This window comes from Limulus polyphemus, unplaced genomic scaffold (genome assembly GCF_000517525.1).
Source record: "Limulus polyphemus unplaced genomic scaffold, Limulus_polyphemus-2.1.2 Scaffold51, whole genome shotgun sequence".
NCBI classification, from domain to species: Eukaryota; Metazoa; Arthropoda; class Merostomata; order Xiphosura; family Limulidae; genus Limulus; species Limulus polyphemus.
Genome location: NW_013665661.1, coordinates 1,381,561 through 1,394,022, shown reverse-complemented (window position 1 = coordinate 1,394,022; position 12,462 = coordinate 1,381,561). Strand labels below are relative to the sequence as shown.

The following is a 12,462-nucleotide window of genomic DNA, read 5'->3' as shown; positions in this document are numbered from 1 at the left end:
GCGACTAGTTGGTCCACACCCTAACTACGATATTTTGCTTTGCAATTTCCTTTAATTGTATATTTTTGCAGACGTAACGTCAACAGATAAAATTTGACTATTATTTTTTACCGTGATATTAAACTATAAAATTGTCTCTGCTTAATAATCTTTAAGCAAGAAAGTGTCTATACAAATATATGAAATTATATGGATACACATGTAGGTACTTGATATTACTTAATATCTAATTTTTTTAATTTATAGAAACATAATTTAATCCTAAATCAGTGTTCTAAACAGATGCCTAGAACTATTTTATCTTTCAAACACCAGTCGATTAATTTAGCACGAAATATAAGGCTCTTTGTCCGAGTGTCGAAGAAACGTTGGCAATTTTTTTGCATCTGTTTTTAACCACTTTTATATCGTATAGTTTGGCTTGTTTATTTGTTGGCTTTATTCAACGTATCTGAGTTTAAAGAACCGATGTCTAAGTACATTAATAATCTCCATACTCAAGTCCGTTAAAAAATGATAGCTTTTAGCCTATTTGTTTAAAAATATATAGTGAAGCTTCTGCAAATACTTTCCAATGTAAAATTACTTAGAACATGTTATAATAATCATGTTAAGAAAGTTTAAACTATTGAAATTATTATAATTATATAAATATTGAACTTTCTTTAGAATATTCAAAGCTTGATTTATTACCAAAATGACAATAGAAGTTTCATTCTAACCTATAGTTTTCACGTTTTTTACTGAAAGTTGTCTGTATGTTTATGTTAATAGGTAAAATATTTCTACAGTCTTTTCTGTTAAGTAATCTCAGAATTAAACTGTTATAGGTTCGTCATTCATATTATTTCTTTTAGTTAACTTTCTTCCGTTTTCATCCATTCTTAGATAAACAAAAAAAAAAATTAAAATCAATATCGATGGGAATAAATACTGTTATAACTTGTGATATCCTTCAATGATCCCTTTTCATCCTGTAAATTTTCTACAGAAAACTGGATTATCGTAGAATTTACCTGACGCAAAACTGCTTACAGTAAGATACATTGCATTTTCGAACTCAAACTTCTTATTACCAACCCATTAGCAAAAATAAATAGCACTAAAAGTTTAAATGTGTACTTACCAGTTGAGGGAAGAAAGGAGCAATGATGGAATAACATACATAATTACAAAATATTCCAAACCATAAGATGGAAAGTAACAAAATTTCTCGAACTGAAAGTTTGCCCATGTCTTACACTACAAGAAAGACAGTCGACCAGTTAAAGGTTTTAAACTTTCAGATTTTTTTTCTTTTTCTTTTGTATGGAGTTCAATACAAAGTGAAATGATAACTGCCGGAAAAGTGTTATGAATCCGATAGCTTTCCTGGATTTTCTTACAGTGATATTGAAGTTTATATTCTATGCTAATTGATACTGTGATTTCATGTCTCACGTGCCATACGAAAACATCTAGTCATGTGCTACCTGCCAAAATATGATTGGTTCACATGATAACGTCATGAGACAGTACTGGAAATCTACAAAATAGGTGAATTAAATTCTAACAGTTTCTTTTATGTAAGTATAATAGAGTAACTTTCTTCAATAAACTTTTTTTTGTAACCTGAATGGTAATGAGTTTCATTTTTTAAAATAAAAATGTTCTTTACTGGAACGTACAGCGAGGAAAGTGGAAATCATTTGTCCTTATAAAATGTTCTTTACTGGAACGTACAGCAAGGAAAGTGGAAATCATTTGTCCTTATAAAATGTTCTTTACTGGAACGTACAGCGAGGAAAGTGGAATCATATGGCCTTATAAAATGTTCTTTACTGGAATGTACAGCGAGAAAAGTGGCAGTCATTTGTCCTTATAAAATGTTCTTTACTGGAATGTACAGCGAGAAAAGCGGCAGTCATTTGTCCTTATAAGATGTTCTTTACTAGAATGTACAGCGAGAAAAGTGGCAATCATTTGTCCTTATAAAATATTCTTTACTGGAACGTACAGCGAGGAAAGTGGCAATCATTTGTCCTTATAAAATGTTCTTTACTAGAATGTACAGCGAGAAAACTGGCAATCATTTATCCTTATAAGATGTTCTTTACTGGAATGTACAGCGAGAAAAGTAGCAATCATTTGTCCTTGTAAAATGTTCTTTACTGGAATGTACAGCGAGAAAAGTAGCAATCATTTGTCCTTATAAAATATTCTTTACTGGAACGTACAGCGAGGAAAGTGGCAATCATTTGTCCTTATAAAATGTTCTTTTCTGGAATGTACAGCGAGAAAAGCGGCAATCATTTGTCCTTATAAAATGTTCTTTACTGGAATGTACAGCGAGAAAAGCGGCAGTCATTTGTCCTTATAAGATGTTCTTTACTAGAATGTACAGCGAGAAAAGTGGCAATCATTTGTCCTTATAAAATATTCTTTACTGGAACGTACAGCGAGGAAAGTGGCAATCATTTGTCCTTATAAAATGTTCTTTACTGGAATGTACAGCGAGAAAAGTGGCAATCATTTGTCCTTATAAGATGTTCTTTACTGGAACGTACAGCGAGAAAAGTGGCAATCATTTGTCCTTATAAAATGTTCTTTACTGGAACGTACAGCGAGAAAAGCGGCAGTCATTTGTCCTTATAAAATGTTCTTTACTGGAACGTACAGCGAGAAAAGTGGCAATCATTTGTCCTTATAAAATGTTCTTTACTGGAACGTACAGCGAGAAAAGCGGCAATCATTTGTCCTTATAAAATGTTCTTTACTGGAATGTACAGCGAGAAAAGAGGCAATCATTTGTCCTTATAATAATATCCTAAAATGAGTTTCCATTTATTCGTTAGTAGATGCCATATGCAAAATAAATTAAAATAGCCAATTTTACAAACCACTCTGTTAAGCCATTTTTGATATACTGTTTAACATGGTTAATGCATGATTCATTTTTACATAAATTAACATACTTTACGTGTTTAAAAGCAGTGTTCTGATTTACTTGTTAGAAACTGCACTGGTTTATATGTCTTTTTTTGCTGTATTATGTAATAATATTGTTATAAACATACTTAAATGAAACCTAAATTTAAATAACATTTAAAACGGTGTTTTATATTCTATTTTACATATAGTTTTTTCTTTGCGGTATCGACTTTTTCTTTTCCTGAAGAAGACCGGAGCAACAGCTATAAACGATCGAATCTTTTAGATCAGTGGTTCTCAAACGTTTCGGGCTCGCGTAGCACTTTGTGTTTATTTTTTGTAAATTACAGACCCAGGCCTAATTTAAGAAAAAATAATAATAAAAAGAACAGTAACAAGAATTCATATTTTTAACACTTAACTATTAATGATTGTTTTTTCTGGCACGATTGAAGAATATATGTTTTCCATTTTTGTCAATTTTAAGGGAAGAAAATACTGGTGAGTCTATGAAAGTAGAGGGTGAGTTTATAAGTGAGGAGAGTAGTGTGTATATGTATGTGGAAAGCTCAGATAGGACTTATTACAAATTTTATGTACCACAGTTTGAGAATCTATTTTACATAATTTTGATATTATCATAACTTTTTTTAACCTGCATCTTATTTTGTGTGTCATACCCTACTATTGAAAGCTACAGTTTAATTTTTCTATGAAAAAACAGATAAATAGAAAGATAGTTCGGGACCAGAACGTGAACCTAGGATCTTTAGATGATATAAATAGTGCCCAGATCACTACTATATCTGTTGTATCCTAGCTGGACTAATGAATCTTGATATTAGGCGAAAGGTCTCATCGGCACTGGATATGGCAGATGTTGTGTGATTGACGTATTATAACATATACTGCTTTACTCTAACTCAAAAGTTCTTAGAATAAAAATGCCAATGTTCTACCAAATGAGCTGTCCAAAGTACAATACGTCAATGGTTACTTATACATCTTCTAACTATATGGTCACCATACGACGCTATGATCAGGCAGTTAGTGAGAAGGTCAAATGGAAACCAAATAACCTGGCTTTGATAAACTTATAGTAGCATAAAAACAAAGTGTATCTGTCTGTTTAAAACAAATACAAAATACTAATACATTATAAAAACTTACGCGTTTTGGTTTTGTATTTCCCGTAATAACGTATGTTCATGATAAATTAACCATTTAGTTACAATCACCCAGTATTTGTAACTCCTGTATGTGTATCATGTGTGCGTACAACCATTTCCAATATTTTATCATGCGTTTATTCATATAAATATATATATAATATTACAAGCAAGGGTCTTTTAATGTAAATACATTGCAAATATATATAATTCTATACATAAAGATATAAGTTAATAATGTAGAATAATAATAATGTTTCATAATTTCTAAAAGTTATTATTTATAAGTTGTATTGAAAGTTATATTTCGCAATTTCTAAATGAATTGTGTAGAAGAAGTTTTAGTTACAATATATTGAAGAGCATTGAAAAACATTGAAACCAATATGAACAATTTTTACAAACTTTACAGCTAAATATGTTTTTCCTGAGACGGAAATTTCTCTTCTGTCAAATATCACTCTAAATAATATAATGCTAAAGTTGAGAGTTTGATCCCCGTGGTGAATCCAATGCAAATAGCCCATTGTGCAGTTTTGCTTTTAAACAAACAAACTTCAACAACTTTACGTATGTCGTTTTCTATCCAAATATAACTTATCTTACCATACCAAATAACGTGATATCAAGGAAACAAATATTAATGTTAAAATACACAACATTTGTTATTAGGAAATCAAAGGTCCCATTGTCATAACAGTTAGTATAAGAGAAATATGGGTATTATATTTCTAATCAAATAAAAGTCCGGATAAAGGAAAACATGAAGATTGTTTCAATACTACATAACAGTTGAAATCATGGAAAGCACGAGAATTATAGCTCCAAAGTAAGATAAAGTACAAATAGATTAAACATGACAATTAGTTTGTACTATACAATACTTGGAAAGAAAGGAAACTTAAGACTTATTTTCCGATTCAAAAATAATTAATTTGGAATTGGAATTTTAGTTCAGGTAAACGATAATGCGAGGGATAACCTCTGTACTGAGTATCTGTAATGATGTAAATCAAAAATTCAAATACAAAAGCGCATTAGCCACATTGCAAAGATATAATTGTACCTCTGAGATATTCAGAATTTACATGTGTTCTTTGTTAAGTACTAGTTTTCTAGAGATATTAGCTTTCTCGATGTGAATCAGTAAAACTAAAAGCAGGCTTTAAAAATATTGTAACGTAATATCTTTTTTTTTATGTACACCTGTCACGTGACTCAAAGACATCATCATTATTCTTTCACGAAACAGGAGCTTAAATAATCATCCTCGTGACACGTTTAAAAAAACAACTCACGTGGTTATTTAATATGGTGTTTGTTATTAAGCACCAATGTATATCTGTGCTCTGCCCACCACGGTTTCTAGCGGTAAAAGTCCGCAGACATGCCGCTGTGCCACTGGGGGGTGTTTAATATGGACAAATAAAGACGTACTTGGTTTTAAAGTGTATTATTTTAAGTATGCATTTAATTTTGTTTGTTTGTTTGTAGTTAAGTACCAAGCTACACGATGGGCTGTCTGTGCTGTGCCCACTGCGGGTACCAAAACCCGGTTTTCAGCGTTATAAGCCTTCAGACTTACCGCTGAGCCACTAGGGGGAGAGGGCTGCAGTTAATTTTAAGTCAATAAATGCAAAAAAAACGCTTACTTCTTTTTAGCTAGCAAACTGAAACATCTTACATTTGTGAATAATATCATTTTTACAAAATTACCTTAACTAATTAAATTACAAAGGAAGATTAAGAAGATTACGTGTAACGGTTCTGAACACTTTGTCGGACGTAAGGTTTTCTATTTTCGATTATAAATTAGTTATTAAAAGTTTAAGGTCTGTAAAGCTATTTCCAACTCACTCATATTAAATATGACTATTATTGACATCGAAATTTGAATAATTTGGTTTTGAAAATTGAAAATTTGTTACAAATTGTATATGAACTCGAGGTATATGATACGAAGTGAGTTAATTTGTTACAAATTGTATATGAACACGAGGTATATGATACGAAGTGAGTTTTTTTTTGTAAATCAGACATCGCAGCAGTTGAGAACTGTTATGTTTTTATTCTTCTACAACTGAGATAGAGCATAGTTTTTTAGATATGTATTTTTAAAAACTTTTTTGTGCATTTAATTAACGCTTTTGTAAAAAAGATGTAGACAGCCGTGATCTTGCTTTAATCATTACCTAATAATGTGGATAAACGCAAGTGGTCATTCAGTAGAGATGGGAGAGGAGAGTCTATTGGAATGAGAAATATTTTGAAATGAAGGAGTGGTGCAGAGGTTTGTTTAATTTGATATGACCTGGCAGTTAATATTTCTTTAAATATGTAAAACTAAAATGATCACTAACATAGGTAATCTAAGATTGTGCGATATCACACTTGGAGTTGGATCTGAATTGAGTTGACATTTAGTTGTCTTCCGCTTAGTTTCAACATCCATAGAATCACTGAGAAGCCGACCATCTTACAAGAGAGGATGACGTATGTAAAAAAGTGAAATTTTTGTTCTTGGTTATACTTTTGTGTAAGCTTCGTGGTTCGTGCTTTCCCATAAACATTTCAAGCTTCCGAAAACAAATATTTTTGAACCTCCCCAGTTGCGGTGCTTAATTCTTAACGTTGGTCAGTTTTAGCCGCGGTTATCACAACATTAAAAGTGAGAAATCTAGAATAACTTCATATCTCTTGAGCGCAAAAATACTTTGCAGTGGAAATGCAAACCGATGAGATTCTAAAACGAAAAACAGTATCTAGTTGTCACTGTGTTATTTTTACCTCAATTAAAAGTCCAATAAAAAATTATCTTTTGAAGTATTTGATTTATTTCTACATTTATCACCTGTAAGCTTTTAGAATTTGTTATCAACCCAAAAAAAAACTTTATAATTTTATGAGAATTAAGGTTGTATTGAGAATCCAGTTAGGTAAAGTTAACAGGGGATCTATAGTTAAAATATATTAGTAACTCGTTTTAGCAGTCATATAAAACTGTTAAAATGTATAAAATATAATCCATTACAATGCAGGGAAATGCTAAATGATACTTAAAACTTATTTTCGGTAAGAAAAATTATTTAAAATAATTATTGAAAGTATTATGTGGTTGAACTAACTAGCTTTGATGGCACTGTTATGAATGAAACGTAATAAAATTCACGAATTGTTTCATTAAATGACGGAGACGAGATTCCTTGTACTTAAACTGGCGTTGAAAGGCTTAGCTATTCTCTAAAGAAAAAGAATACCGATTTTTTTTCATGCCTAATACTTTACTGCATACGTTAGCAATTATTTCATCTAGTAAAAAATGTACAATCTCAAACAAAACTGATTATAATATTTTCTTACAAAAGCATTGAAGAAAACAGACTAGCTTCTTGATGTTGGCGAAAATCAATAATTTGCATTATAAAAAAACAAAAACAAAAAACAGGGTCGTCTGTCGCCCATTTAACTGCTATACTGCAAACTATTATCTGAAGTATGCAGACTTATATTTTCAGATTAAACCTCGTGACATCCAAATGTTGCAACTTTTTTATTAATTATTATTTATCTTCCGAATCTATTTTTACAATAACCATTAAACAATAATATCATCATAAAGCAGAGGTATCCAAAAGGCGGCACGTTAGCCATATCAGACCTTCTGAAGCCTGATTCGTAGCCCACACTACGATCAGATATTGTAAAAGTAAGTAAAATTGTGTTTAGAGAACGATGTATCCCCAACAAGCTTATGCCCGACCCATAGTTTTATGGTTAACGTCTCAAGTGATCCAGTGTGGAATATAATTGGGGACCACCATCGGGTGTAACGATAATAGACTACGAGTATATTTTTTCATTCAGTATCTTAGGGGCGTTCAAAAACAAATTAATATATACTTTGATTTAACCATATATGATTAAGTATAAAACACTTGCTAACCGTAATGTTGCAAACTGGGTATAATTTGTGCTTTCAACTTGAAGATCAGTTACTTGAGTTGTCACTGTAATTAAAAGAAGCAAACATAGTTTTAGACGATTAAAATGTTGTTTACTTAATTAACATAAATGAAGAGCATTCTTTCTCATGAAAACTGTACTTATATATGTATGATTTAATTATCATCAAAGACATAATCTCAGATTTCAAACTAATGTTTTATTCGAAAAGTCATGATTTAAAAACAGTTGCAAGTAATTATTCAATGAAAAGTGCCTAAATTATCCTCGTATGAAGTGTGTAAACTATCCTCCTATATATTATTGTTCAAACAAGGGAGAAGCTTGTAGGTTATGTTTATAAAGCAGTTCAGATGAGATATAAGAAAACAGTATATACTATTATTCTATATACCATTTCATGTAAAGAAGAGGTGTGTATGGATTATCCTCTTATATGTACGTATGTATGTGTATGAATTTAGGTAAGAACAAAGTGCATAGAATATTATGTATGTATATCATTTTAGGTAAGAAAAAAGCTTCTGGAAGTTCCTCCTATACTACATACCTACTTGGGTAATAAAGTTTGATTTGGTTGAATTTCGCGCAAAGCTACACGAGGGCTATTTACGCTAGACGCCCCTAATTCATCAATGAAAGGCTAGAGGGAAGGCAGATAGTCATCACTACCCACCGCCAACACTTGAACTACTCTTTTACCAACGGGGAATCGGGTAAGATTAACGGAAATTATTCCATCTTATTTTCTACCAGTGTTGGTAAGAAATAAATCTGTAGATTATTTTTTGCGCTATAAACTAGTTCAGGTAAGAAAGAAGGAAGTGGGTTAACTTCCCGTGCTACAGAATAGTTCTGGGAAGAAGTACGAAGATTAACTTCCTATACCATACTCTACTTCAGGTAAAATGTACGTAGAACAATTATCCCACCCTCTATGGCAGCCACTGAGTTATCCAGATATGGGGAAATTAAATGGTTTATGATTGTATGTTACATAATGGTTATAGGAAGAAATACGTAGATTATCCACGCTAAACACAACTTCTAGAGACAAAATAAAATGAATATTCTTCATTTAAATACCACTTGCGTTGAAACACGAAGCTAAATTTTTCATTATCACGTAACTTAGCTGAAAAATGAGTTAATAATGCTTTTCTGTGATCTGAGATGCACACGTTCCATGTTTTTATTTTTATTTTAAGCAAGAGCAGCCTCCCAAACTAGAAGGATAGTTAAATATTCTTCCAGTTCAGGTAACTAGAACCATAAGATTACTTACTTGTGTCCTAATTTTACGAGCATTTATGTAGCTGTTTCTAAGTACTTTAACAGAGTTTTTTTTTTCACTTCCGGACACATAATCGTTGTTTTGGTAGCTATTCTGTGTGAAGCGACCATATATTTAAATTATTGACTAGAGCAAGATATGCACGTTCAACCATATGTTTAAATTACACACTAGGGCGAGATGTTTGTTTGTTTTGAATTTCGCGCAAAGTTACACGAGGGCTATCCGCGCTAGCTGTCCCTAATTTAGCAGTGTAAGACTAGGGGGAAGGCAGCTACTCATCACCACCCACCGTCAACTCTTGGGCTACTCTTTTACCAACGAATAGTGAGATTGGTCGTCACTTTGTAACGCCCCCACGGCTGAAAGGGCGAGCATGTTTGGTGTGACGGGGATTCGAACCCGCGATCCTTAGATTGCGAGTCGAGCGTCCTAACCACCTGGCCATGCCGGGCCAGGGCGAAATGTATACGTTCAACTTCCGTGAAGAAGTTCAATAGTAACTTTATGTAAGTGTAATATTCTTTGTCAGTGCATTCATTAATGTATAAAGATACAATTCTGTCTAAACTGAAAAAATAAATATATACAGCCTAGTTGCTTACAAAACAACTCTGTGCATAAGATAAGAAGGTCATCTGTAGTTTATTCTTTTTTTTTCGATAAGAAAATGCTGGAGAATTCGTTTAACAGATACTGTTTGATAGGGAAAACCTTATCGTTGTTTCTCTTTTTTTTTATTTTATTAAATATCTCTTCAAACTTCTGTGGACATATAACGGAAGAAATAAAGAAAACAGATTTTGATATTCGTGGCGGGCACAGCACAGACAGATCATTTTGTGGCTTTGTACTTAACAAACAAACTCTATAAACTTGCAAATTCAAAAAAGTCTTTTTAATTTTCGTTCGGAGAGATTGTTAGACTATTATTAATTTACATTGAGAAAAGTTTGTCATCAGCTATTATCTTCATATCACATCAAAACGATGAAGTGACCGCTGACTTTTGATGTGTAAATCAGGACTAATAATTGCTTTTAATGTGTACATCAGGGCCAATAACTACTTTTAATGTGTATATTAGGACCAATAACTGCTTTTAATGTGTACATTAGGACCAAAAATTGCTTTCAATGTGTAAATCAGGACCAATAATTGCTTTTAGTGCAGATAAATAATGTACAGTTTTATTGATGTTTTGATGCAAGCTACGCCTATATACACAGTGATAGGTTAAGGCTTTTTGTCTTCTGTTATTAAAGCTAGAGAAGCATATCTGTTTATGCTAATCTAAGTCCCCCAGATATATATATATATATATGTAAATATGTACAATAAACACACGTACTATCTCTGTAACGTAAGGCTATAGAAATTACAATAAACTGCATGGAAATTAATATTGTCAGAGGTTTTATGTTAACCCTTTTCTACCAGGCTCTTTCTTCCTCTTCTTCTTTTTTCTTCCTATCAATAGGCATAAACTAAACAAAACGAAAAAATAGTTACACATCTACTTCAAGTTAAAATACTTAATGTTAACTTCCGATCAGAGCAAGCCATGGACTAAAAGTGAAACTAAATATTAACTTGCCAATCAGTATAGCTAAGTAAATATAATTTTCTGACGTTTCTATTTAAAAAGATTAGAATTCATTGTTTCATTCGTTAGTTATCCTCGTTGTTCGATATTTTCAGGATTATTGGATTGAATTATTCAGCCTATTAATTACGAGGCGGGTCCTTGCGATAAGGTTCTATCTCGTTTAATTTCAAGAAATTAAAGATAAAAAAAAGCAAAAAGTTAAAGAAAGAGTCAAATGATAAGGTTTAACTTTTCTGTAACACAAGCTTTGATTATCTTTCATTAGCTTTTACAGTACTTACGCCTCACGGGAAGTCTCACTATTTATTCATTAAAACTTCCACGCAATTATTCCCATAACAACGGTTTGAAGGATTATCTGTACTTTCTTCAGCTGTTAGAAGGTTTTAATCTGCAGACTGGTTGAGTCGCCAATTCTATTTGTTGTTTAGTTTTTCATGATCTTATTGCTGACTATAAGTTCATTTGACTAGTTTGTACGTGTCAGTATACTGTAGACTGATTTTAGCATATGCAAATCGTTCTTATAAAGTATGGTTAACACTATGTTACACGGTAACTTTAAAGAAGTCTAATACGGTAATTTTGAGTAAAACGTTCATTTTAAATTTGGACGTCATGAACAACCAAGAGGTCCTAAAATGAGTCCTTTGTTATGAGGATTATCTACGACAATGGCCCACAAGAACGTATTAAACACGAATAAAAAGCTTACGTTGGTATTATTGCGTGAGAGGACATCCCCAACCGTAAAGCAATTGCATGTTATAAAAATAGGTTAACTTGAACTGAGTTTCTTTTACGGGATAGTCAGCTGTCTACAATTCCTAATTGTTCAAAATCAAGAAAGTGAAATTCCCTGAAATTTCTACTTTGTAACCACATAACCTCAAAGTGCTTACCTCAGACCAAAATTGTTCAAAAACACAGAGTCACGCTAACAATAATTACACATAATTCGTATAAATAGTAGCATGTCATAATTGACGATATACAGAAGTGGCCTTTTTACTGATGGGGACAGTCTTACCTCACTTTCACTTACTGTATTGATAAAAAACGAGCTAATGATCTGTTTAATCTGAGAGAATATGTTAAGCACTGTTGTAATTACCTGATCGTTATTTAAATAATAATTGTTTAATCTATACACCGTATTGATATATATATATATAATATGATGTAGTTAAAAATGACAAATTACACGTGCAAGCTAAGTTTTGCAATAAAAAGTTTGCCTAAAATTTATTTTTCACACTACTATTAATACTATATAAATATATATTATGTGTTAATTACAAAGGCGAATAAGTTTGCAGCTTACAACGGAAATACCATTTAAAAACTTTACATTTTAGGTATAATACTATCAGTGATAAAACTGGTTTATTAGCAGCCTTTTCCCCTACAAGTATAATCAATAGAGTGTGGGCAAACTTTCGTCTTTAATATACACCTGGAAAAAAGTTAAGCACCCCGTGTTTTTTTCAAGTGATTCAGATTCGACGTTCTTGTGA

General features: G+C 31.9%; 1 protein-coding gene across 3 annotated transcripts in view; it reads right to left on the bottom strand.

The window, feature by feature from the left end:
* LOC111086781 (MFS-type transporter SLC18B1-like) overlaps positions 1-12,462 on the bottom strand; it is a 69,454-nt gene that overhangs the window by 37,924 nt on the left and 19,068 nt on the right. For 2 of the 3 annotated variants that reach the window (XM_022391022.1, XM_022391034.1), the window contains exon 1: positions 1,127-1,367. The exons of the other annotated variant lie outside the window; for it this stretch is intronic. In XM_022391022.1, coding sequence (XP_022246730.1) covers positions 1,127-1,234 — 108 coding nt within the window. In that variant the 5' untranslated portion in view covers positions 1,235-1,367. Of the gene's footprint in view, positions 1-1,126; positions 1,368-12,462 lie in introns of those variants that run through there. 3 annotated transcript variants of the gene reach the window in all.